The following is a 27,979-nucleotide window of genomic DNA, read 5'->3' as shown; positions in this document are numbered from 1 at the left end:
GCTAAGAATATGGCTTCATAGTGTCCTAGTGTAAATCCCTGAATGTACCGTATCCACAGCAGTCATACATGACATTGCTGGATAGATAGATAGATATACTTAGGAGTTAATAGGAGTATTATATTTCCTGCAGCAGACTTGTGTGGCATACATGAATACTCTATTCATCATTCCATTGTCTGCCCTCTGTTTGTTTTAGGTTCACCTTACTAAACCTCAGCGGCACGGTATCTTCCGCTCTGTCACAGGTAATCATGTATACCGCCAGGATATCTAACACAGATGGAAATGTGCATCCTGCTTGTGTTTCATTTTAGCAGAAGATTCTGTGTACACGCGCCACAACATATTCAGGCCAGAAAGTGGAAATAAGACATTATGTTATGTAATGTAATGGGGCTTGTGCTTATACACAGAAGCCAGTCTGCAAAAGAAGATCTCCAGCGCAAATCTCTGATGTCATCAGAAATGACAGGTTGATTTCCGATTACTATGGATTCAATGGCCATTTCAGGTAAACTGGAGTCACTAATCTCAACTCAGCCCTCAAGACTGAAGGTGTAGTAGGTACGAATTACCTATACGTCACAGTAGAAAAGGAAAAACACAAATGTATAGAAAAATATTTTATTTTCATTTGGAATATTAAAGGAAAGAAGTGACATCATGTTCCCAATGTATAAAGTGGGAACTCTTGAGTAAAAACATTGCACAATTATTAATATCTTATTAAAAGTTACCGCTTTAGGTTGACATGAGTAACGCACTTTACCATATACACAGACAGACAGACATCCCAGGGGATCAAGACAAAACAATACTGTAAACACTACATACGCCACATATACCAAGACTACAGGGACAAAGTAGATTCGTGCAGAGCTACATTCAGAGTCCATTATAAATTATGGCGGAACATAATGGGCTTTTGGGTGGGACCTCCTGTAAAGTTGATTTTGCTCTTAAACTGTATTCAGATTGAGCAAATGCAGAACTAGACTTTTGTTATATTAGCATCATGAAAGCTTATGCCTATAGCCTTTATTAAAGACCATTGTACCGTTTTGTGTATACAGCTCCTGTGCAGAATTACATGTATTTCCAGGTTTACAATCTGATGTATATCCCAATGCTGCAGCTATGGTGATATAGCTCATGTCCCGCATGTCTATTATTTGGCGGACTCCAGGCCCCCTAACGGCAGCTCTTTCTCCCCGCAGCATTGGGTTGCTAGGACACCCGTGCCAACTGATGATGCCACCGGCAGGTCTTTTAATTAGGGAAGCAACCCTGAGCCGCTGCCTGGCATAGATTTCATTTCTCGTTAGGTCTGCTATTGCTTCTCATAGCTATAGTTTTATTTGCTAACAACCCTTGGATGGTTACTGCACCCTGCAAGCTTCGCTCTTCTACACCACTCAGCTATACTATATCAAAGTCAAGTTTGGCTGTTGGTTCAGGACAGGCTTCTTCTTACAAATCAATACAAGCGTTCCTCAGCTAAACCACATTGCAAACACCTCCATGCAATATCATTGGCCGCTAGTCCTTGGACTAATTTGACCTTGGCTATAACTACTACGCAACATATGTTCATCCCTCCCAACAGAAAGATGGACAAATCTTGTGGCGCATGCCAGCACGCCGTAGGAAACTACCACAACACTAACCCTAACACTTAATTTTTTTGGCCAAACCCAAATCCACCTAACTCGTTGTGCCCTTATTTGTGTAACACACCGTGATGCAGCCAGCTTTGTGGCCCCACACAGTACGATGCCCCATATACTATATAGCTTAAAAGAGGGATTTCAGCCCCAATGCATACTGATGACTCTTTGACTGGACATGTCATCTATGGGGGTCATATGCTTCGTGTAGTCTGTAACCATGGAGACACATTACTCAATATAAGAGCTGCATATACAAAACGGTGGAACTGTATCACCACATATATTGCTGTACATAAAAAGAAAACGGAAATACAGGAAACAGATTGGTCTATTGGAATTCAGATTTCCAGCGTTTTCATCTACCTGAGACAACGTATAGGAATATTATAGGAGTATTAGTAAAGTCACTCAAGGTCTATAAGGCAGTAATGTTCTATGGTGACTAGAAGTTGTTTGGCTAATCCATGGGAGGACCAATTGGTCCAGTTGTAATATGGACACCAACATGGATTGTTGGATTTCCAAATCTGTGATAGTACAGCATCCAAAAATACAGAAATTTGAGAAGACGGCCTAACCCAAATCTCATAATAATCCACTATATATTCTTCTACTTTACTAAACGTTTGTATTCAGAACCAAATACTGCTCAGATATACAATATACAAGAACTACCTGTTGGTCCAAGTATGGAGAAAAAAAAATCACAAATGTTGTTTGGACACAAATGAAATCTCTAAAAAGATTTTGTTGGATTTCGCATCTCGAATGAGATAAAATACTTGAGAGGATGAGGCTAAAACTTTCCTGAGGAGCGACCTTCTGAGGTGAAGGACTATCAGATTTTAGGCTAGGCAAATACTGTATAGTAAAAACTATAAAAACTATGAGTACATTCTCATAGGAGGATATCTAACAACTACAAAACATCACAAACATACTTTCAGGAGACTCTCAAACAGCTGAAGCTACTTTATAAGAGTAACTCTTCGGAGATGGTTCCAACTTTTTACTACTACAGTTGTTCCAAAATGGCAGCGCCACGATTAACATGCCTAGCGCTCCCACGATGACGCATAATCCGCAGAAATAGAAGGCTATATCATAAGACTGTGTCCAGTCGAAAAACCAACCTAAAAAAGAAAGAGCAAGCGTTAACACAAGTGGCATCCATTATAAATATCAGCAGGAGTTTGGTGTCTTCAAGCATAGCTATGGGTGAAGTATTAGTTATAGATTCATAGGGAGGTTAGGACCAGAAGAGTTACCCAAGGCTCCTGAGCCCTAATGCAAAATCTGTCATAAGATGCCCCGTCTACCAAATTATGTTTATCATACTGGTATCATCATATGCTGCAGATGGGCTGCTGGGCACCTTTAGGCAACCAGGGCTTGGGGTCAACCATTGCACTCCATATGGCGTCTTTCTATAGTCCACCTCAGACAGCAAAGAGATGAGTTCACCCCTGACTGGAACGTCCCTTGGTTCCTTGGAAATGTGTCCAAGTTTGTGAGGGAACACCAACTGGAGAGTCTCAAACCCGATCTCTGGAATCAAAAGACAATACACAAGCTCATCTGAGGTAAGGATTTGTTGGAATCTGATCCAGGTTTCACAGTGAACACTATTAAGACCGGCCAGCAATGGGACTATTCTATCATGGGTAGCCTGAATGGCGAAGAGGAAGACGAGAACTGAAACCCCTTTTCTTGCTCACCTCTCTCCTTTTGTGAGATGTCCTTCAATAAAGCTTCGGGCCTGTGATTCCCCCACCCCATTACGTCTGATGTCTTTGTGGAATGTACATTAATGTGAGGGTAGTTACATGTATGATAGCACAGTGTGTGGTGTAGGTTTCTGCCCTTGCTGTATATGTCACTGTATGCTATGTATGTTGAATGCATTATGTACTGTAATTCAGTCTGTGCTGCGTCGCAGTAGGGCGGGTTCACACCTGCGCCTCAACTCTGTTTTACAGGTTTCTGTTTTCTGCTGGCAGAAGATGGAAACCTGCATTTACTGCCCGCCAGTGAGTGTCTGTGAGCGTTTTGTGTTCTCCACAGCGAAACCTTTTTTTTAATTGGACACAAAGTCCTGCATGTCCGACTTTGTGTCCAGTTAAATAAAAAATGGTTTTGCCGCAGAGAGCACAAAACGCTCAGTCAAATGCATGGGTTTGAAAACTGCCTGCCGGTTTCAGTCTCCTGTCCAGTTTCTCAGGCAGGAAACGGAAACCTGTATAATGGAGTTCGGGCGCAGGTGTGAACCCGCCCTACATTGTATATTTGATGGACGACTGATTGTTAATAAAGACATTTTCAACCATAAGAAGGGGGAGCTAGCAGCAGGTTCCTCTTTTCTACTAATATCTTATTTGCATGTTCCCAGACTTCTTAGCAGGGTGTTCATGGCCTAATGACTCCCTTTACTGTCTCTCCCTATAGGACTTCTCCTGACCAAAAACTTGATTCTTCCATTTTTCACAGTCAAGAAACGAACATGGTCATGTGAATAAGGCCCTAATGAATGGTGGGCTGGGACAACAGCTCAGTAATTCCCTTCCCTCCTGTTAAAGCGACTGCTAATAGCTGTGCGATAAGACGAAAAGTTGCAGAGCAATATGTCACTTTATTGTCACACAACAGGAGTTGTGACCAAAGTTGCCGTGTATCCTTCACCTAATGTGCCGCACTACTCCTCCCGCATCCTGTACATGGATTTTTTTTTTAGTGGAGCTCCCACTTTTTTCATGCACTGGCTGTAAAGTTGGCACAGTTTTGGGCACAAAGAATAAAAAAAAAAAAAAAAAAAAAAAAAAAGAGAGAACACAGTGATAGACAACTGGGTGTCCCCATAAACTGAGTTAGTTGTGAAAATGCTTAGGATTTCTCTGAGCATGAACAGAGGGGATTGAACTAAGGGGATTGTTTAGGGTTAGAAAAACATGGCTGCATACTTCAAAAAACACTCCTGTCCATTGGGCTGTGCTTGGTATTGCAGCTCGGTTTCATTTATTACAACAGTTATGAAAATGCTTGAGATTTGTCTGAATATGGACAGAAGCAACGTTAAGGAACTTAAGCACAAGAAGGCTGATGGAGTCATTGGGCCTTGCTCCATGGTGCATCATAAGTAGTGAGATGACCTGGGAGGACTTATGTGAGGCTCCTCCTCAGTTTAGATTTACATAACTTCCCATAATGCACTGTCTGAGTTAAGTTTACTCTCCTTAAGTTCAATGAATATTGCTCTGAGGTTGTCCCTGTGAGGATGCTGCCTCCTACATGTATAGTGTTTTCTACAGGTACGCTCCTGTCACAGGGGTTTTGGGTGGATGAAGGGATGTAGTGCCCTTTTGGGACCTTCCCAACATCTAGTGGAGAGGTTGAGAGTCTGTAATGGGCTCTCCCCTTCTTTTTGGATACCTGCTTTAGTGGAGGTGGGTGAGGGATCTGAGGCCAGCAATACCCCAGGTGGTGGCAGTCCAGGGAGAAACTGGATGTAGGATCGGCTCTCAGTACCTTAGGTGGTGGCAGCAGCCCAAGGGGAAAAGAGCAAGCTGGACTTTCTGCTTCAGCAGTCCATCCTATAGTGACTCTAGCATACCTCCCAACCATCCCGATTTCCGCGGGACAGTCACGATTTGGGTGACATGTCCCGCGGTCCCGGTTGGAGGGAGGTATGTCCCGATTTCAACTCAGATCTGCGTCCAGAGGACGCAGATCTGAGTTGAACACATATGCGGCTGAAGCAAGGAGCTGACACAGGTCAGCTCCTCGCTTCGCCGCTGCCCGCCTCTCTCCCTGACACATGCGGCTGAAGCTGCTCGCGTGCTCGCTTCGCCGCTGCGTCTCTCTCTCGCTGACACACGCGGCTGAAGCGAGGAGCTGACCTGTGTCAGCTCCTCGCTTCGCTGCTGCCGCCGGCTCCTGGCTTGTAGACGCGATGTACAAGCCAGGAGCCGGCGGCAGCGGCGAAGCGAGGAGCTGACACAGGTCAGCTCCTCGCTTCAGCCGCATGTGTCAGCGAGAGAGAGACGCAGCGGCGAAGCGAGGAGCTGACCTGTGTCAGCTCCTTCCTTCAGCCGCATGTGTCAGGGAGAGAGGCGGGCAGAGAGCGGCGAGGGAGCGGAGGAGAAGGTAAGTTTAATGAGGAGGTGGAACGTGAATCTGGGGGCAGATGAAGGAGAGGACGGCATGACACTGGGGGCAGAGATGGAGAGGACATGAATCTGGGGGCAGAGATGGAGGGACATGAATCTGGGGGCAGAGATGGAGTGGACATGAAACTGGGGGCAGAGATGGGGGACATGAATCTGGGGGCAGAGATGGAGAGGACATGAATCTGAGGGCAGAGATGGGGGACATGAATCTGGGGGCAGAGATGTGGGGACATGAATCTGGGGCAGAGATAGAGGGGACATGAATCTGGGGGCAGAGATGGAGGGACATGAATCTGGGGGCAGAGATGGAGTGGACATTAATCTGGGGGCAGAGATGGAGGGACATGAATCTGGGGGCAGAGATGTGGGGACATGAATCTGGGGGCAGAGATGTGGGGACATGAATCTGGGGCAGAGATAGAGGGGACATGAATCTGGGGGCAGAGATGGAGGGACATGAATCTGGGGGCAGAGATGTGGGGACACGAATCTGGGGGAAGAGATGGAGAGGACATGAATCTGAGGGCAGAGATGGGGGACATGAATCTGGGGGCAGAGATGGAGTGGACATGAAACTGGGGGCAGAGATGGGGGACATGAATCTGGGGGCAGAGATGGGGGACATGAATCTGAGGGCAGAGATGGGGGACATGAATCTGGGGGCAGAGATGGAGGGACATGAATCTGGGGGCAGAGATGGAAGAGGGACATGAAACTGGGGGCAGATGAAGGGTGTATATGAAACTGGGGGAGAGATAGAGGGGGGACATATAATTTATGGGAGACTGTAGGAGGATTATACTGTGTGCGGGCACATGAAAAAATTAACGAGTGGGCGGAGTCAACACAAAAGTGGGCGGGGCTAAATTTGCCGCGGCGCGCTATGCGTGCTGCACATTTTGTCCCTCTTTCGGTTCTTCAAAAGTTGGGAGGTATGCTCTAGGCTGCTTGGTGCCTTTTGGCCCAGCAGCCTTGAGCAAGTCGGGAGCCTATTCCCTTTTGGGATGGGTACACATAGCAGAAATGCATCCTGAGCACATTTTTTTTTAGTGGCTCTCCCACTTTTTTTGTGCACTTGGTGTGAATGACGGCACAGTTAGAGGCTCCATGGAGCACCATAAGTAGTGAGATGATCTGGGAGAACTTATGTGAGGCTCCTCCTCAGTTATAAGATTATACTAGAAACACCTTCAGCCCTCTAGATTTACATAAATTCCCATAATGCACTGCCTGAGTTAAGTTCACTCTCCTTAAGTTCAATGAATGTTGCTCTGAGGTTGTCCCTGTGAGGATGCTGCCTCCTATTTGTAGAGTGTGTTCTGTACTCCTGAGTCAATATAGGCTGGTCTATGTCTACCTACTAGTAAAAGCCTGGACCCATTGCTACGTGTGGTCCGTGTTGAGATGTGTCTGAACAAGAACAGAAGCAAAGTTACGGAACTTAATCACAAGAAGGCTGATAGAATCATTGGTCCTTGCTCCATGGTGCATCATAAGTAGTGAGATGACCTGGGAGGAGGACTTATGTGAGGCTCCTCCTCAGTAATAAGATTATAATAGAGACACCTTCAGCCCTTTGGATTTACATAAATTCCCATAATGCACTGCCTGAGTTAAGTTCACTCTCCTTAAGTTCAATGACTGTTGCTCTGAGGTTGTCCCTGTGAGGTTGCTGTCCCTCTTTATTCATAGAGTGTGTTCTACACTCCTGAGATCAGTGTGGACTGGTCCATGTCTGCCTACTAGTGGAGGCCTTGTGCTGTTTCTAAGTGTGGTGACTGAGTCTGGGCAGTGACATCTGCCAGTCTTTATAGTCTTGGCTGTTTCTCAGAATTTTATTGTAAGTTATTATAAAGACCATAAGCCATGAACAAAATGTCTGTATTATCCAAACGTATCTGTTTTGGGGTTTTTTAATTGCTCAACATTTCAGCTGCTGGAATCCTGACCCAGCGACCCCGCAGCCAGGCCGGGAGAGGGCCAAACCAGGAGGCTCCGCCCACCCATTGCACAGACTAGTTTTTTAGCCATTTTCTAAGTTTTTCCTTCATTTAATATATTATTTTCAACATTCATTAAGCTTAGGGAGAGTTCCTGCAAAGGATTCTGGGTAATTATGCAAATTCTCACATTCCTATTGGTCAATTTTTCAAAATGGCTGCCAGGTAGGCAGTCTCTGTCAGAAGGTAAGCTCCAGAGGCATGATCCCCTGTGATTCTGGCTTGCTTGGCTGGCCCTCACTCAGTTCTCGGCTGATGATGGTAGCACAGATCACTGATCGCTGGAAGCACTTAAAGGGACACCTTTGGCAGAGCGTAGTCTGAGCATCTATAGATCTTTAAGAGGTTTGTTGAGGGTTAGAGAAACATGGCCGCATACTTCTAAAAACAGCACCGCTCCTGTCCATGGGTTGTTCCTGATATTGCAGCTCAGTTCCATTTATTACAATAGAGCTACAATACCAGACATGACAGGGAGGTCTCTGTTTCTGAAAGGAAGCAGACATAGTTTTACAATGGACAAACCCTCAAATTTTTAATTTTTCCAGGTTGTTTAAACCTAGAATCAGAGACACCGACCTTGTGATTGTCCAGAAGCAGCGACTTCTAAATAAGTAAATAAGGGATTGTACTTTTATTGTGGAGACAATTTGATCACATCTTATTGTAAGACTCTCCACACTGACAACATCGCATTGTTATCATGAACACAATACAATAGCGCCCCCTATTATAATCTAGTCACAACATAAAGGGACACTATTGTAGAGATTTAGTCACTGTTATAGTTATTGTCATTCAACTTTCCAAGACTCCTGAATGGCATGGGTAAATCCTAAACAGCTCACCACAAGTGTTGTCATCCAACTTTTCTAGAATCTTGAATGGTAAATCTGTCCTGTTATCTGCTCAATAAACTAGGCACAAATTTCATTCCGGATTCTAGAAAAGCTAGTTGACAACTAATATGATGTACATCACAGCTCACCCAGCTTTCCTAGTACCCTGAACAACATATATCGCTTGTTTTATATTTATACATCCATTGACACTGGATAAGTGGACCTTGCTGCCATTTGATACTGTAGAAAGCTGTAGAAAGAGTGAAAACCTCTGTGGGAGCTGTTACTGTAACCGAATGGGTTGATATTCCACTTTTCTAGGGTCCTGAAAGGTTTCTGTCTTTGTTATAAATGTATACTTTGTCTATCTCTATATAACGCAGTCCTTTACCAGAGAAGCTGTGAAAAGTCTCAGCTGCCACTGGGGTCTGCACAAAAAAGTCTTTCCATATAGTGATAAAGGATTTATTTATGTAGTGCAGGACTCCAGAAAAGCTGGGTGACAACCAGAAAAGAGGGTCATATACCCTGTAATGGTCCAAATCAAAGGGGGTTGTATACTGTGTGGATGCCCCCCCCCCCAAAAAAAAAGGGGGTGTTATAATATGTGCCTGCCAAATAAGGGTATTTTTTTAATTGATCTGCCAATGGGGGGGGCACATCCTAATTAGGGAGACCCCATCTTGTAACCAGAAATATCTGGGTAGCTGTACATATATATATTATTTATTTATTTATTTTTGGTGGGGGGCGCCTTTCTATAGTTCACCTCAGGCAGCGGACAGGTTGGGAATAACATACTAAATGTTCCCTTTTCGCATTGCAACAGGTAAGGTTATGACCATATCTAGAGGAATTATATTTGGATTTTTCTGTAGAAGCACTCCAAACATTTTTGCAGAATTTTCCCACTATGTTACAAAAAATTCTGCACATTTGGAGGTCTCCTATGGACTACATGTAATGAAAAAAATATACTGCAAACCCAATCCACGTGTATTGTAGTGTAAATTGTAAGTTTGCAAATCTGCATTGTCTGAATACACTTGAACATAAATAAAGTGCATGTGTTGCATCAGCAGGGAGTCACAGCATTCATCCCGTCATGGTGTAGAACAGAATATCATTTGCACACTGACAATTACGACATTATGTTTACTTGACTTGAGGCTGAGAGCCAACAGGATTCTTTGTGACTGCAAAGAAGTCACTAAGTACACAATGTCCCATGTCACGGCATAACAAGGTACACTCAGCTGTCCTTGGTACAGAACTACATCTACCTGAAATACACCTAGTCTTCATGACACTAAAGGGCAAGAAACAGGTCAGGTGAAATACTTACAGGTAAGACCTGGCATTTCGGAAGACTAGATCTGTCTACAGGCGATGTTTTGTAGCCCTTATCCCATTATTGGCGTAAGCTAGTCGTACACTTTAGATAGCTGCTAGCTGAACAATCTGCTGACAGCTATTCCTACAGACTAGAGATAAGCAAAGTGTTTTGTTGGTTTCTCACCAATTTTCCATAAATCTTAGGTTCATTCAAGCCTGAGATATTTGAGGATCACTATCTAAGAACCACTATTACACCATGGGGTCTGTTCAGGCCTGTAATTGGGCCTCATCATTCATATGGGGCACAAACTCCATGATGTATGAGCATCCCACATGACACACTGAGGCTCAAATACTGACTTAGCCAGTTTGCCAGGGCCAGTGCACAATGGAGCACCATATACCACAAAGGAGACCAGTAGGGGTGAGGGACTGTGATTATCTTTTACTACATCTACCTGGGCCTCTGCTTATACTCTGGGGCCTGAAGCACTTTCTATAACCAACCTGGTGGGTGACCCTCACAAATATTTTTTAATCTTACAAGGTTCATCCATCTCTAATCCAGACCCTTCCAAGTTCATGCTAAGCTTGGAGGAGAGGCAAGAAAGCCTCTGCAGGACATCTCTGATCGAAGCTCCTCTCTCTTGAGAATAAAAGGATTGGGCATGTTGAAATCCAGCATACCCGATCCTTCGTTTTTTTTCTGCCATTTGCTATTGGAAAAAGAGTCAAAACATCATCACACTCACACGGGCACGCACACACACCAGAATATCAACGGGTCCCACTGAAATTGGAGGATTCAATCAACATTGATCTCAATAGGGGAAGTTTATCAATTCCTCAACGCCAGTTTGGTTCAAGGCACTTTCTTGCACTAAATGTGTGTAGTGTCTCAATCACTACACGGCCGAACATTTTAACTCACACCAGTTTTATGGCAAGAGTTACAATGAGAACGTACGCCTGTGCCTAACCAGAGCCTCTTCAGAGCCTGCACCCATCAGGGTCTTTATTAAGACTAACGTATGGTACGCCAGTCTAAGGTCTACCCCAATATGCACTGCCACCCTTACATGTTTATGTTAGGGTCCTGTTTCTCATTGAAGATACACAGTGGGGTACAAAAACTTATTTTTCAGGTAATGCCCCATGGAAAGAAGAAAAAAAACCATCAAAAGGGTCTGTACCGTAGGATTACTAGTTTGCTGCATCTACTCTGTACTGATATGAGGCAAACACACCAAACATTGATGGCTACAGATAGGAAATTCTGGTTTTGCTGTTAAGAGTTAAATTATCTCAATCTAGCCATTGATTTCCTAATATCTTACCAACAATCGGTGGTCCTAGGCAGTTTCCAATACCAGCAAAGAACATCAGAATTCCATAGGCATGAGTGAGTTTATCCAATCCAACAGTGTTTGTTGTCACATAAGGGAATATTGACCAGTTTCCAGTAAAAAATCCTATTGTTCCAGCAATAATGGCCAGTGTGATATAGGTCTTGGCAAAAGGTACTGCAGCAACTGCTAATCCCGTAGCTAATAAAGTGAATACGTACAAATACAATGAATTCATCCACTTAAAATCTGCAAGGATGCCTAAAAGAAGTTTCCCAACAGCCATCATAATACCAAGAATGAACACTAGGGGCACCACCACATCTTCTTTAGGAATATTGGCACTTTTGACTACATCTTCCATAAGAACAGTCGGAGGAAACCCACCAATGTCAAATAGCAAAATGTTAAGAAAAAGAGCAGCAAACACTTTGTTTCGGAACAGGTTGATGGTGTCTTCCCAGTAGTCCAGGTACGTATGGAACTTGTTTTTAACAAGCTGTTTGCAATTTGGCTTGTCTTTGACTTTGTTGGTAGAATTGTCTTTTACTACATCGCATTGAGTCATAATTTCACTCTTAATCTGGAGACCATTTTCCTGAGGGTAGGGCTTCCCACTGAATGCAAGTGATATCTCCTTTTCAAGCATCCCAATATGTTCTTCCTTTTGGTGGTCTTTTTCATGGTATATGAGATAGGAGTCAGGAACATTTTCCAAAGCAGGTTTTTCCTCTGCAGCTTTCGGTAACTGTGGTAGTGGTCTCATAAGGATGCCACATGCTAAAATATTCAGGGCTAATCCTCCAAGAATTAGCAAACAGCCATCTATTCCATAGATTGAGATTAGCTCCTTCTGTAAACTTGCATATATAAAGGTGCCAACACTGGAACCTGAAGAAGAGTAGTACACAATATAATCAGAAAACGACAAAAATAGATATATACAATCACTCTAATAATAAATTTTAGCTCATTTGTGTATACGATGGATTCTGTACCAACCTATTGGAATTGTTGGGCAATGACAATGGAAATGGGACTCACTAGGAATGACATATGGATACAAAAATATTCCCTTGACAATAGAGAATGGAACTACCATCAGTTAATTACATTCCAAATGGGGGCAGGAAGTTATAGCTATAGTCTGACATGTTGGAGTTAAGAACTTTTGGGCATTCAGTCACCATGCTTCATACACATTATGGTCCATAGTGAGGTCCATTTGGGTTCTGAGTCTATTCTATTACACATGAGTAAGTGGCTTTTAGACTGAGGATACAGCTATCATAGTAAAAATAATTTTTAAGCACAAGAAGAAAATATTTGGCAATATGTATAAACATAGGGATATATTTGATCTACCTGTTGAGATGATTCCAAGAGCAAGTCCTCTCCGACTTTCAAAGTACTGGCAAGTGATGGTCACAGTGGCTGTGTATAGTAAACCACATCCAAAACCTAGAATTAAAAATACTTATCAGATTTAGCAAAATTTTCAGTCATTCAGCCTAAACAATCTCCTGTTATTGCACCATCTATATGCACACTTGAGAATGGAGGGCCTGGTTGTGGAGGACTCGCTCGACCATTCCAGGTTTGAAGCCCTCTGGCGGCCGTGGGTGTTGTTTCAGGAGACATCAGAGTTTTCCTCACTGTTCAGCTGAGTGCCCCACTCTGGTTGTCCCACTACCCCCCAAGGTTCGACCTCTTCTGCTCTGCCTCACCCACAACCCTTTTCTCTCGTCTGTTGTTTTTTGTGTTCCTCCCCCTTCCTACCATATCTTGTGAGTGTTCTATGTATTGTCTGTTTCTCCTTTCCCCAACGTTTGTTTGGGGCTGTGCCCCTGATTTTTGAGTTTTTGCTTTGGTTCCCCAGTACTTGCTCTCCTTGACTGGGGGTCCTTGACTGTTATGCTTCGTGGCTCTGCGCAGCCTTCTTGACCGAACCTTGGATGTGAAGCCCCTCCTTTCATTGTACTGCACTTGTTTCTGTTTGTTGTTCTGTTTTCAAAAATTTTAATAAAACTTGATTACACCTACATGCACACTTGGGTTGGGTAAAGATGCACGTTATTTCATTAAAGGGTGCAGGAAATGGCCCATTTCAACTGAAAACTTGGGGTGCAATCAGTGGAGATGTAGAGAACTGACTGCATTGTCCATTATTTTACTGGAACAGCATTATGACTGCAAACCTCCTAGGGCTCATCTATGTTTAGGTCGGTCTGAATTGGAAGTACTAGGAGAGTGGAGGGCAGGGGTGATGAGCGGAAACATAATAAGTACTTCTACTACCCTTCCCTCACCTCTCCTGGGCTCCCTTGCAGCATCTAGCTCTCCTTCATGGTCCTCTTCCAACCTCCTGGGCAAAATCATGGGCCCAGGGAGACTGCTGAGGCCTGTAATTGACACAACTTACACAACCTTTTAGAGACGATGCCATGGTGCTTTAGCATAAGCATTTTAACCTTGGTGCTCCTCACATGACTGCTGAGGCCCATTACAGGCCTTAGCGGTCACCTGGGGCCCTGTGATGTCTCCTTGGAGGCCAGATGATGAAGCCCAAGAGAGGTGAGGAGAAGAGAACTTAAAGTATAACATTGATTTGTGGTGGCAAACCCCTAGAGTTCAGTAAAACTCAAGCATTTTGTTAATCTCTACTTTCTTTATAGGCTGTGATCTTCATCAGGCATGTCAAACTCCGAGTACCCCGAGGGCCACATGAGTAACAAGAGGTTGTTGCGAGGGCCGCACAAAGCAGCTAATGGCTAGGGCCTAGAGGACTGATCACTATTACCATGCATCGCAAAAATCCGGCATTTCTATTGCAGGCTACATAGAGTAGCCTACAATAGAAAGTATAGAATGACAGGCTGGAGCCTCACAAGGCTCCCGGCTGCCATAAAAATGCACGCAGGCCCCGAATCTTGCTCCGGGTGCCTGCGATTGCCGGTAAAATGGCACCTCAGTTAAAGCTGGCAGACACCATTATTGTGTTGGAGTGCTGGGGAAGGGTTGGAGTGCTGGGGAGGGGGGGTATGCTGGGGAAGGGGGGCTGGGGGAGGAGGCTTCTGGATGTCTGACCCTTCCTTGGGCCTGAGGACTGTTTTTTCCCACCCACTTGCAATTCTTGCACTTGGGGGTTAATAGGAGCACTACAGACTTGTAATGCTCCAATTAACCCCCAAGTGAAAAAATTACAAGGTGGGTGGGGAAAAAAAACAGTCCTCAGGCCCAAGGAAGGGCCAGACAGACATCAAAAAGCCCCCCTCCCCCAGCACCCCAACCCTTCCCCACCACTCCAACCCCCCCATCATTATAAATCTAGTATTTATTCCCTATCCGTAGGTTAGGGGTTAAATACTTGAAAAATCACAATTTCTTCTGCAGAATCTTACCTGCTTCTGCTCTTCAGCCTGCGCAGCGGTCTTGTGAGACCGTCGGGTACGGGCCTGATTACGTGGCCACGTCACCCGGCATGTGGGGAGGAGGGGGCGGAGCGGAGGGAGGAGGGGGCGGAGCGGAGCAGGCAGAGAGCAGGCAGGGAGACCTGCTCTCTGCGAAGGGTGTGGTGCAGCCGCTGGAGCAGCGCTGCGTCCAGCAGGGCCGCGTCAATCCACCGCTCACTTTCCTTGTACATCTGCGGCCCGCACAAAAGTCTCAAACTTTGTCTCTAAAGTTTAGAGACAAAGTTTGAAACTTTTGTGTGGGCCGCAGATATGCCTGTAAAGGGCCGCATGCGGCCCGCGGGCCGCATGTTTGACATGCCTGATCTTCATGTCCTTCACTACGTTTATTATCCCTAAGTCTAAAGGAGATCAAAATAGTTGTACATTTCTCAAGTGCTGAAATTGATGGTTAAAAGGTGGTCATTGTAGAATTGGGTATCTTTACAAGTGTTACACTGTGGCCCCATGGCTACTTGTTACACCATACTTACCAACCATAAATCCATAGGAAAAATAAAGGAAGTAGACATTGGGAGCAAAGCTGCTTAGGATTAGTCCTCCAGCTACCAAGAAGCTACTGAAGATGGTGACTGGGCGAGCACCAAAAGAAGAGACACTTGCACTACACAAAGGACCTAGAGAGGAGACGAAAAGAAGATATTTTACTTTTGTTTTGAATCAAACTTTATTTGCATCACAATCAAGTGAAGGCGATGTCTTTGGATTAGAAAGACATGGCTTCCTTCTTCCAGAAACAGCCCAAGAGGTGTCCATAAGTTATGTACAGTGGAATGATATTGTAGTTCAGCTCTACTGGAGTAAATGGAGTTGACCTACAGTACCATATACAACCAGTGGACAGGTGTGGCACTTTTTCTTTTCTAGTCATAGACAACCACTTCAAGTAAGTTACCGTTAAAAGGGGGTCAGAAGCAGTAAGACAGGCAATGTACCAATTTGCAAGCTTACGTTTTGGCTAATAATCCAATAAGCTTTCCCTATATCTTTTTTTAACATTCCATCCATTCCAATATTTCTCCCCTTTCCTTGCAACACGCCAGTGCTAAGATTCAGCTTTGGCCACCCCTACCAACTCAAGGACCCTTCCTCTAAACTAATTCAATCAAGTTCTGGAAATTATAAAAGTTTGGGTAAGCTGGTTAAAGGGTTTTAAAGTATACTAGTACTTATACTAATGCATCCAGACCATTGGTGGTTCTACAGAGGATTCTACAGTGACTGATGCCCAATTCAATGGAACCCCATTGGATCTGAGTGTTAGAGCTGTAATAAACCATAGTAGGCTACTCTATTGAGAGTGGTCACATTGTGATCCTGTGATGGGTGATATATTTTTTTCTTTATATTTCCTATCAATGTTTTTGTCAGTTTACACAGAATCTCCAAGATAGCAGCTGGTCACTTGGGGTGGTTAATGCTCGATGGATTTCCTAAGGACCTTTTCCTGTTTGTCAGCAGAATTCACTTCTCCAAGAGGTCAAAAATACTTAGATAACATATCACTTGGCACTTCTCTGAAATGAATGTGTTAGTCTAACTGTACCTAATGGTGATAAAAGCAATTTGTGCAACCTTTAGCATAATGTGACCAGATGGCTCCGGGTTAATTAGTCTTCTGCTTGCTGATTCTTCACTCACAGATTTGGAACGATTTTAGCAGGTGTTTCAGGGAAAAAAAAAATTCCAATTCCGCCGGTTACATACAAAGTATCATCAATTATGTGCAATTATGTATTTGCTTGACCTAAGGATTTTATGTATCAGCAGTAAACTTGAGAGGGAATTCTATCATTAGAATTCCCTTTTTTAACTACCGTACATACTCAAGAATAAGCCGAGTTTTTCAGCACAGTTTTTGTGCTGAAAAAGCCCCCATCGGCTTATACTCGAGTCAAGCAAAAAAAAAAATATAATAATTTTTTTTTGGGGGGGGAGGAGGGGGTCTATGACCAGCCACAATACTAATGTACAGAATCTCCCGTAAAATAGTGGGGGGAAAAAAAGAAGCTTTAAAAAAATATAAAAAATAAATAAATAAAAGTTCTTAATCGTTCCTTTCCCTAGAATACATATAAAATATATGGGGTATCTGCACCTGTTCCGTTAGGAAGGGGTTAATAGGAGCACTGCAGATACCCTATATTCAGCCAGGCTGAATTGCAAGTGGGGGAAAAAAAAAACAGTTCTCAATCTCAGGGAAGGGGCAGACAGACAACCAAAACACCCCCTCCCCTTTCCCAGCACCAGCAACTACTGCACCCAAAAACTCCAACCATTTTAATTTTTGAAATTTTGCCGGAAGCTGCCGCATTCCCCCCCCCCCCCCCCAACGCCAAACGGGAAAGGCCACAGGAAAATGGCCAACGGATATGCGTAGTCAGCGCTTTTGGATGAAGATGCCACAGTGACACGGAAGAAGAGGCCGAGGCAGAGAAGAAGATAGAGGTGTAGGAACGCCCCCAGTGCTGTCTGAAAACTCGTTTACATATAGAAGAAAGAAGATATTTCTCAGGAACGGCAGTGCAGATCGGAATAATAAAAGTAAAAGAAGAATAACTTTTCTGACATGTACTTAGTTTAAAAGTTTAAATCCAGGTAAAAATGATCCATTGCACCATTTTTGATACGTGTAAGGGTGTGTTCACACATTCAGGACTTGCGTAGTTTTTCCATGCAAGATATAGAGCATCAGATGTGGTAGAAGATTTGCTATGAATATAGGATCATCGAATTCTAAGTGTGTGAATATAGTCCAAATAGATGAGATTTGGTAGAATTTGAGGTCAGACCAATAGAGGTTTCCAGGTTTGCTGGATCAGGGGGCATCTTAGTTATAAAAGCACAATGCACAGAGATTATGTGAAAGTTGGCCAAGGATCGACAAAAAGTGGCTGGCAATAATACTTAAGACACATCTGCCACAAACGTTCATTGCATTAATATACCAGATAAGACTGCTGAAATCAGCCATTTTGGCCAACAAAAGTCTAATGGATAGGGCCAGATTTAGTTAAAGTAGAGTTGTTTTTTTTTGTTTGTTTTTTTTGGGGGGGGGTTGTGGGACATATAAGTGTAGGGGATTGTAAAAGTCTTTTTGCATTTTTGTATGGATAACACGTGGACATGTTTTTTTTTGCATTGCTGATCAGTGTTTGCAGACAGTAAGAACCACTACAGTTGTGTAAATGTTGGGTCAGAGATTGACCCAGTGATGAAGTTTGCATGGAAGTTCCAAAAATCAAGGAATTAGTTCCACGGAAGGTGTAAAAGTTAGTTTTAGAATTTTTTATATATGTGATCCACTCCTGATCCCTACAAAAGTGCAAATCGCCCATCAAAAACCTACTCCTACTTTTAGGCACCCTAAAAATTGTCCTCCTGTGAACCTGTGAAATACGTTATTTACATGCTTTGCTATTACTGGGAGTAATCAGGTCACATGTGAGGATTTAACATAAAGATTTCTATGAGCTTAACAATACTTTCTGTAATTCTGCCTTATTAAGATACTCAGGGCAGAGTTTAAGTACGACTCCTATTTCCCACCCGTGCATACAATGGTGCGTCTGTTCACACTTTCTACAGATGAATGATTTCATTGTCTTATTTATTGGTATTAGAACAGTATTTCTTATCTGTGCTCAAAAATCAATAACCTTCAATGATATGGTATTGGTTGACTATCTATTGTGTAAGGGAGGCCTCAGGTCTCCCCGCTGATGGAGGGAAGAAGGATGGATTGATTCTTTGTTCCTGGTATCTACTTACTCCCCTCTCTGCATTGAGAAATTATTAGAGATGAGCAAGTAGTATTCGATCGAGTAGGTATTCGATTGAATACTACGGTATTCAAAATATTCGTACTCGATCGAATACTACTAGCTATTCGCAGTAAATATTCAATTCAGAACCAGCGTTGATTGGCCGAATGCTATACAGTGTATAGCATTCGGCCAATCAACACTGGTTCTGCAGCAGGCTCGTCCTTGCTAGTTGGGAGAGCTGGCAGCTTGCTGTTAGGAGGGAGCTGACTTTTTCTCATAGGAATGCCTTGACCAGAATTGATTGGCCTGTGTACAGCATTCAGCCAATCAACGCTGGTTCTGCCGGAGGCTTGTCTGTGAGGAGGCGGAGTCTAAGATCAGACCACAACAGTCTCCATTGTGGTCCAATATTAGACTCCGCCTCATCACAGACGAGCCTCCGGCAGAACCAGCGTAGATTGGCTGAATGCTGTACACTGGCCAATCAACGCATTCCTATGAGAAAAAGTCAGCTCCTTCGTAACCGCAAACTGCCAGCTCTCCCGACTAGCAAAGACGAGCCTTCAGCAAATCAATGCTGGTTCTGCAGCAGGCTCATCCTTGCTAGTCGGGAGAGCTGGCAGCCTCCGGCAGAATCAGCGTTGATTGGCCGAATGCTGTCTATTGTAGTGGATTGGGTTGCTATTTTTCAGGTCTCCAAGTGGATCCAAAAATAGCAAACCCCATCGCATGTGTAAACCTGGCATCAGCAATATATCCAATTATCCTTTTCGACCATGAAAATTGTGCCATATTGGACTCATTTGGGCATCCAGACCATCTTGAATTTTGATCAAGAAATTGTTCATAAAATTGCTATAATTTTTTTACCATTAATTTTACCATGTAACACTTTAGAGAGTATCATAAGCAATGTCAACTGACTTGAAGAAGCAGTCCACTTATTTATTACCCTGCTTTGTTTTTACATTGTTGGCTTAGTGACTTGGTGTAAGGGTTAAACTTCCTACTTGTGTTATTCAGTAGATATACTGCCCTGACGGGGGCGCTGTCTTATTCAGTGAAACAGAATTCAGACTTTCAATGTATTTTTAGGGAAGTTATTACAACTGTTACTCCAATGTATTATACACTCAGTCTAGTGACTCTTAGACTTACCTAAATATCCCTGTACACATCATGGCTTAAAACCATAATGGAGGGCATTTATTTATTTATTTTTATATAAAATCTTTCCTCATTGTCATTTCTATGTCACACAGCTCCTAGAAGCGGCAAATACAAAGCCACGTATGACCACCTTAACACCTCAATTGGCTACAAAGCAGGTCTCTCTTGCCAACTTTGAATCCATTTTAATTCCTCGGATAACCCATATTAATCTTGGCAAGAATTTCTATGGAGTAAACATGGGTTGAAGAGTGTTACTGATGCTCTGAGCTATGACTAAGTATTTTGTTGTCTGGATTCCAAAGCTGACCTCACATTAGCAAGACATGAACATGGCTTTATGTGAACCCTAGCTCCTGTCAAAAGAAATAAGATATACAGTTTGCTGACAATGATTCAAACTATGGAAGCAAACTTTCTAAATTCAGTTTATGAAGACAGATCCTGGGATTCAGAGCTTTTCATTCAATTTTTTTATTTTTTATACACACACTATTTACTAGTCTTAGGCTACATGCACATTACCGAGAATGCCCACCATGGCGGGGGCCATCAGAGTGTCATCCGCCCCATCCGTAGTCAATGGGGCTTCCATTCTGCTTCATTCCAAAGCCACAAACCAGGATAGGACCTGCTCTATAAACCTTGGAACAGAGCATCGGACCCCTCATTGGGAGAGACCCAGTCATGTGCATGATGCCTTAAACTATACAAACAACTAACTTGGCTAAGAAAACTTAAGGCAATTGTAAAAATTATATTTATATTTAAAAAATTTCCATTGCAAAACTCAAGGCATTTACGTCCTGCCCCAAACCTGCAACATCCACTTTCAATTTTAAAAGATTGTTAAAGAAAATTTCAGACAATTTTCAAAAATTTGGGAATTTTGACAACTATGAAACTAGAAATTACTAGTAGCTCATGAAGTTACTCAGATGGGTACAAAGAGGAGTTACAAAGTCACAGTGGGTCATGTCAAAATCAAAAATGATCAATTCTTCTTTCCACTGGGATTAGGAAATTGTTGAACAATCATCGGCAGTAAATTTTATCTAATGGGTATAGGTGGACTTGTCTAGGTCTGCACTGTCCATAAGGTAAGGAGAGATGACTAAACTGAGATAAGGTTCCTCTGTTTCCTGGGCCCAATGAAAATAACTGGCCTATCTATGGGACAGGTTTGCCCTTACGCTCTCATGTTGACTCAAAGTGACAGATGAAGACTAATAGTCAATGTAATCTGTATTTTACTGGCTAATGAGGAACCTCAGGAGATATCATCCTAATATACATGTCATATTTCTTCTGCTAATGCTTGCCATTTGTTGGAAACATGTTGATGACCTTTAAGTGCAGTATCTGTTGAACTTGTGTCAATGAAAATAATTTAGGAATAGGAGCAAGGAGGGCAAAAATGAAGATGACGTGATAAGAAGAGTCTACTTACTTGCAAGTAATCCTACTCCAGCTGCCAGAGACCCAACCCATGCGGTCTTTCCTTTTCCTTCGTCAAAGACATCCAACCATTCAACATACAGGACTCCAACGGCAAGAGGAGAACCGTAGCACAAGAACTGAATAAAGAAGGAGGCCACGACAATAACCCAGCCCCAGCCCCCATCTGGTGGTTTCTGGTACGTCATTTTTCAGCAACTATGCAACGTTCTGGAAGAAGATCAGCAAACATGAATTGGAATTACCATACCAGTACCATATACTAATGCCATCTTATACATTTGATGATCTCCAGACTCCCTTCTACCCTTCTGTTATTGTTTAGTATAGTTATAAAAGGTCTTTTCCTGATCTACCAAAAATGAGCCAGTCATTGACAGCAACTCTGTATGGAGGGGGAAGGAAAGGTTTCTATAGAAATGCTAATGATCTTATAGGGGTCAATGGAATGTTAGTAAGGGGAATGTTCACCACCATTATTATAGTCTGTTGCTCTTATCCGTCATAGGATGGATAACAGTTGACCATGATAGGACATTGGCAAGTATTTCATGCATTTGTGGATTTCCAACTATCCCCAGACAGTCGATTTGGAAGGATAGGGAGACCGACTTGCATTGGCTTCACTTTTCCTATTGAACACAGATATTCATTTGCCAGAGCCGAACCTGTACAAGTACAAGGGATTTGGAGGAATTGCTGTTGCTGTTGGCAACACCTTATTGTGGTCTTCAGCGATTTATAATACTGTCTTAGGCCGATTGAAGACAACCATGCTCAACCGGCTTGAGCCACAAAATAGGACAGGAATAGGACCTGTCCTATCTGATGCCGCCTGGACTGTTGGTCCGCACACAGGACCGTGAAAATCACGGTCGTGTATATGGGCCCATAGAAAAGATTGAGTCAGTGCGCTATATGTGAAATACACAGAGAGCACACTGACCCTCCCCACGGTCGTCTGCAAGGGACCTTAGGGTTTGGCATCATGATACTGCTAATAGGGTCACTTTCAGCTTCCTAAGACAGATAGAAGTAAAGCCCAACAACCAAATGTAAAAGATTTTAGTAACTTTGGAATCATCTCAACATTGTCTTGGCCTACATTACTAATCTGATTTAATATCATATCTATATTACATTACATTTCCCTCTAAGAAGGAGCATCATGAACACAGGAATTGTTAGAAAGTTAGAAAACCAGCGCTTTAACATTTATCAAATCTTTTATACTATATTGTTCCTTCCAGATTTCTGCATGTATTATATTGTCACTAAGGATTTCATCCAACTGCATTGACAGGGTGAAGGTCTTAGACAAAGCTTGCAGAAAAAATTGATATGCTGTAGATCTAAAATCTTCACGAACAGTCAAGTTCTACTGCCAATTTCCTTTGCTGCAAGGTGTGGGTGTTAAAATCCCATATACTTTAATACATTTTGGATTTTCTGCCCACAAATTTAGAGAGAAAAGTCTCATAATATCCGTATATCAGCCTACCCTTAGAGTTGTAAAGGTTAGTAAAACAACAGCATTCCAGGACTGTCACTTACAGATAAGGATCTGAGAACTTGCAGATTTTCGCATCATATCAAAAATCTTCATCTATATCTGTAAAGACAAAAATAAGAAAACATGATTTTTTTTAAAGGTGTTTTTGTGTGTGGTTTTTTTTTTTTACTGATAGACAAATACTAGGCTGTCTACCTGAAATACAGAAACTGGATTGCAAGCCTCACTGAGGACAGAGACTGATGTAAAAGCTGACAGTCTTGGTACAGCGCTGAGGAATATGTTGGCGCTATATAAGCCACTGGACATAATGAAATCGGATGCTGCACCACTTTTATGGCACTAGTTTCTATATATGTCCTCTAATGCGTGGGAGATGCATCTCCTCTAGTGTTAAGCAAAGTGAACCAGAATTTTTGGCATAATTAGTGCATAAAACAATCTAACATGATCCGCGCCATATTTATTATATGTTTTAGACTAAGGTTCCATGGGACGTCCCACAGCAAAAAAGTACTGCAGGAACAACCATGGCGCCAACGCATCGCAGTTCTTCCTGCAGCACTTTAGCAGAACGTTTGCAGAGCCACAAAACATGTGCACCAATGTATTACTACTGTGTAGATGAGATTGCTGTTTATGTGTTGTCACCACAAGGTTTCATTGCATCCACTTTGGAAAGTAATTCAAGAAGAGATGACTACGAAGTCTTTAAGAACACCATGGATTTTTGAAATCTGCTGTCTGTGCGTTCAGGTTTCCAGCACCGGAGCTGAACGTCTGCTCTCGCTCTACTTGGCAGCTCCAGACTAAACTCAATGATGACTTGTCAGGTCTGTTTGTAGGGTGTTGTTGTGATGCTGTATGCTGGCTATTGATGCTGAAATGTGCCAAAACAGGGACATGGGCCTTGGTGATATCCTGTTTATGTATCTACCACCCGTGGCTATGACACAAAAGCATATCATGGGGGTTAAAGTAAGTGTTGTATACAGATGTGATTCTCAGGTCATGTCGTGGTTTACCTTTAACTGAAGTATCCTTGTTTTATAGCCACAAGACACTTTAAATCACTTCCTCTTAGTCACCGACTGCTGACACTTCAGCAGCTGCGAAGAATCCATTTGTGTAAACTACTGGAAGTGACAGATCAGCTCACACTGCAGGCCTGGAGATATGGGTCATTTACAGCCAGTGGACTATGCAAGCAAAGTCTCTACGGATTCCCATGAGCTTTTCTCCATACTGCGTCATACATTTTGTTTTCTCATATCTGCTGTAAGGGGGTATAGTTGTTATTTAAAGGTACCTTCAATTCACAGGATATAGTGTAAATGTATGATTGGTAGGATCCTGCCATGATCACCACAACGTCAAGCATGCTGCCACTTTATTCATTCTTTATTGGGCTGCCAGCTAGAATTTGATAGTCCCATAGAAGTGGCTAGAGTGGTCGCACATGTGCAACAAGTCCATTCACCTCCATTCTCCTTATGATTGGTGGAATCTCACAGGCACGGATTATCAAGTTTTCTTTTATCCCATGGATATAGACAGATATCCTTTATGCGTGCAAACTCCTCTGGCCTAGTCATTCAAACTTGGATATTGGCCATCATGTAACCAAAGATTGCTAGGTTGCCCTGCAAGTCTAGTGTAACGCAACCATCGTTCAACATTTTGGTATAGTAGCACATTAGGGGTCCCAGTGCAACTCTCAGGGTCTCAGGTAAAGAGTCACAGCCAAAGTTGCCATATAGCCATATCCTAAAGCAGGGGTAGGCAAAGTTCGGCACTCCAGCTGTTGTCAAACTACAACTCCCTGCATGCATACTTGCTCTGCTGGTCTTGGAACTCCTATGGAAGTGAGTGGAGCATGTTGGGAGTTGTAGTTTCACAGCATCTGGAGTGCTGAAGGTTACTGACCCCTGGCCTAAAGCCTCAAGTATATTAACCATGGTAGCTGTAGGTAGAATGGAATCCAATAACTCTAAAACCAGCCATATCCTTTGGATGGCTTTAGCCAGGCACACACACATCTGAAAACTACAGTGATGCCAGAGAACAAAAGAATCAGGCAGTCGAAATCTAGATACCCAGTGCTTATCTCCTCAGAAATCTGTCATCAGAAGGAGAATCGGGAGGCCTCCATACACATTAGGTGGCTGGCTGGGCTACTTGATATCGGTCAACCATCAGTATATGGACAGCACATGGCTGCCAGATGAAGAGGGAGTTTTATACAATAAATATACAATTTATTCTTTTGCAATAAATATATTATAGAATTAATCAGAACACAATTTTGGACCTAAAGATTATAATAATAATAATAATAATAATCATCATCATCATCATCATCATCATCATCATCATCATCATCATCATCATCATCATCACATAATCTGATAGCAGGCAATGAAGAGGTCTTGGTGTTTGATGGGACCCCTGCTGTAAAAATGCAACATGATAACCAGTGTGATAAATAGTTCATTGCCATCGGGGTCATTGCTACACAATTCACATTGGGACGCAGAAGCTTCAGGTAACTTCTCATCTCAGGAATAGGCAGATTGCGCCCTCGCTGTAGCACTGATACGTCTGCACTATTTATAGGGATGAGATGAGGGCTGTTTACTACATGTGATCCTCCATAACAGACAATGCTTGAGAAGAGAACAGTATAACACCAGGAAAAACAGGAATAGAAACCGACTGGTTGTGCAAATAAAACAGGTCACATAAAGTGTACATCTGGTATAAGAGTGCTCTGGCAAACAAAACATTGGGAGAATTATGTTCTGCATTGTAATTCATGGCCATACGCAGAGCAGATCTGACTCTCAGCAGCCTCTATAAAAGTTATTAATTTATTCACAATATATTACGGGATTTCTCCAACTCTTACAATTGAAAGCGTGGGAGAAAAAATAAAATAACCACACACCAGTAATGCCCGCTGTGGGATTGACTGAGGCAGACATGGAGGTCTGAGGCTAACCCACCCATAAATATCAGATCATCGAGTGTCTGATGTCTGGCTCCCACACCAATCTGCTATTTGCAGTGTTTGGATGAGCATTACTATGGCCCCTTCCCCACTGTGCATTGTATAGTTCTTTACATTTATTTTAAGCTCAGTCCCATTCAAATCTTGGTGTTTCCCTTTGCTTAAAGGGGTTGTCAGACCCAGTCATAAAAGATACTTATGAGAGGATAGGGGTCATCAGCTGCAGATCAATGGGGTCCAATATTGTTTTACAGCAGAAGCTGTACATAAGATATACAGCTGTACACTGTATACAGCTTCCGGCTCTGTACACTGTATTGGTAGGGTTGGACAACTGCGACTCTGCTTCCAACCACTTGAAAGAAGCAGAGCGACTGTATACGGCTTCTGCTTCGTTGTGGGGTCCGGGTGTCAGACCCCAACGATGCTGATGACCTAATCTGTGAATAGGTAATGAGTATCCATTATGCCTGGGCCTCAGACAATCCTCCAAAATAAATAATTGAATATAACAGATATAGGCTATACTCATGGCAATTTGCTTGTTCTCCAAGACTTTCTGTATCAATACTTTGTAGTGTTCAAGATCTCCGATTGATGAGTTTTAATAGGATTTTTTTTATTATTTACTTCCAGTGGATACAAATCTGTCCTGGTCATGTGACGCACACCCCGATACAGGCACATATGGCACCATTATCGGTCCATCACAAGACCAGGACAGATTTTCAGTCCCTAGAGGTAACACTGAGGGTTACTGGCGAACGACAGCGAGCAGAACTCTTACACGGTAAGGAACTGATACTGAAGGACTATTGGAATAATCTACTTGCTGGAGCTGTAATGCCACTTTAATCCTGTGACAGCCACTTCTGTATTCATTGGACCAGCGTGCCTGAAGCTCTACATAAGTCTTGTAACGCAGTCAGTATTATACAGCCTTGCCAGAGGCAGAAGTGTGACTGGTATGTGTACGAGACTAGTCATAGGTATTAATTCTTACACTACCAGGTATAATGTAATACGCCATTGCTGAGGCTACACCATGACGTGGACAACATCTGTCATAACACCTCATTTCCATAGGAGTGTGTGAAGTTGCATATGGGTACAAAGTGCAAATGACAGCAATGCTACTTTTTGTTGTCGTGTTTTTGGCAATTTAATTGTCTATATTAACTGACTATTAAAAGCACATAATGTATTTATACATGTCTATAGGATAGGGGATAAATGGCTGATCGGTGGGGATACGACCACTTCCACAACCACCAATCCCAAATCAGAGGGCGTTTTTAACTCCCCTTCAGAGTGTAATGGTAGATGAAGAATTCCCATCACCACTCCGCTCATTTCAATTGGAGCAATGGAAATAATAAAGTCCTGCACTTGGGCTGTTTCCATCACTCCCATTGAAATGAATGGAGGAGGGGTATACAATGCATCCACCGCTACATTCTGGAAAGGTATAAAATAACCCTATTCTAAGGATCGATGGGGGTCTTTGTGGTTGGATACCATGATCAGCAATTTATCCCCCCAATTAGTTTTTGTGATATTACCCCCTTAATGATGAGAAATCTGGGATAAGAGTTATATTACATGTAAAATATCATGCAAAGGAATCCTGCACAAACTGAGGATGCTCGAAGACAACTCTGGACCCCAACAGCGCTGATCCAACCAAAAACTATATATATATATATATATATATATATATATATATATATATATATATTCTAATACTGGTGAAGATTTAGTGGACTCGCATAGAATAACCTGCCACATGAACCCAAGAGTGACGTATATGTAGTTAAGTGAAATAATATCTGACGACAGTCCAGGTAAGAGACGCAGGATGAGCGTTATCTGGAGGAATGTGTCACCTGCCGTGCGTAAATTCATGAAGGAAATGTAAAAGTTTATATATTACTATAATCATCGAGGAAAAGCTGGAAACATCCAGAGGAAGAAATTCTCTAGACAGCAGCGAGCTGAAGAAGTAAAGCATGTCATTACCTGTAGGCGGGCGGCCACCTCTGAAGACCTCATTGCAGCTTCAGTACCAGGCTTGAGCTTCCAAGTACATACGGCACTTGAAGATAGAAGAGTCCCTGTAGAAAGTGAGGAGGAATAGATTTGTTTCTGTCTCCATTATATAGTGCCCTCCTCCTCCTCCTCTTTCTTCTTATCCACCCCGCTTCAACTCCTTTCCCTGCGCTGACATCA

The 27,979-nt window shown here is 42.8% G+C and overlaps 1 protein-coding gene across 1 annotated transcript; it reads right to left on the bottom strand.

The window, feature by feature from the left end:
• Positions 1-613: 613 nt before the first annotated feature.
• On the bottom strand, positions 614-27,979 carry SLC16A9 (solute carrier family 16 member 9). The gene is made up of 7 exons (XM_075257535.1): positions 27,770-27,979; positions 22,782-22,839; positions 21,220-21,437; positions 15,306-15,449; positions 12,728-12,823; positions 11,354-12,253; positions 614-2,806 (listed from the first exon to the last, which is right to left on the bottom strand). Exons 3-7 carry the CDS (start codon positions 21,413-21,415, stop codon positions 2,628-2,630), a joined length of 1,515 nt encoding a protein of 504 aa, XP_075113636.1. The 5' UTR covers positions 21,416-21,437; positions 22,782-22,839; positions 27,770-27,979; the 3' UTR covers positions 614-2,627.

Source organism: Leptodactylus fuscus, chromosome 10 (assembly GCF_031893055.1).
Source record: "Leptodactylus fuscus isolate aLepFus1 chromosome 10, aLepFus1.hap2, whole genome shotgun sequence".
NCBI classification, from domain to species: Eukaryota; Metazoa; Chordata; class Amphibia; order Anura; family Leptodactylidae; genus Leptodactylus; species Leptodactylus fuscus.
This window is presented reverse-complemented; position numbering and strand designations above follow the sequence as displayed.

Coding starts and splice junctions, on each gene's coding strand:
- SLC16A9 (XM_075257535.1), bottom strand. CDS start 21,415: ATGACGTACCAGAAACCACCAGATGGGGGCTGGGGCTGGGTTATTGTC. Junction 12,824..15,305: donor TTCCTATGGATTTATGGTTG/GTAAGTATGGTG, acceptor TTTTAATTCTAG/GTTTTGGATGTGGTTTACTA. Junction 12,254..12,727: donor TCTTGGAATCATCTCAACAG/GTAGATCAAATA, acceptor ACTCTTCTTCAG/GTTCCAGTGTTGGCACCTTT.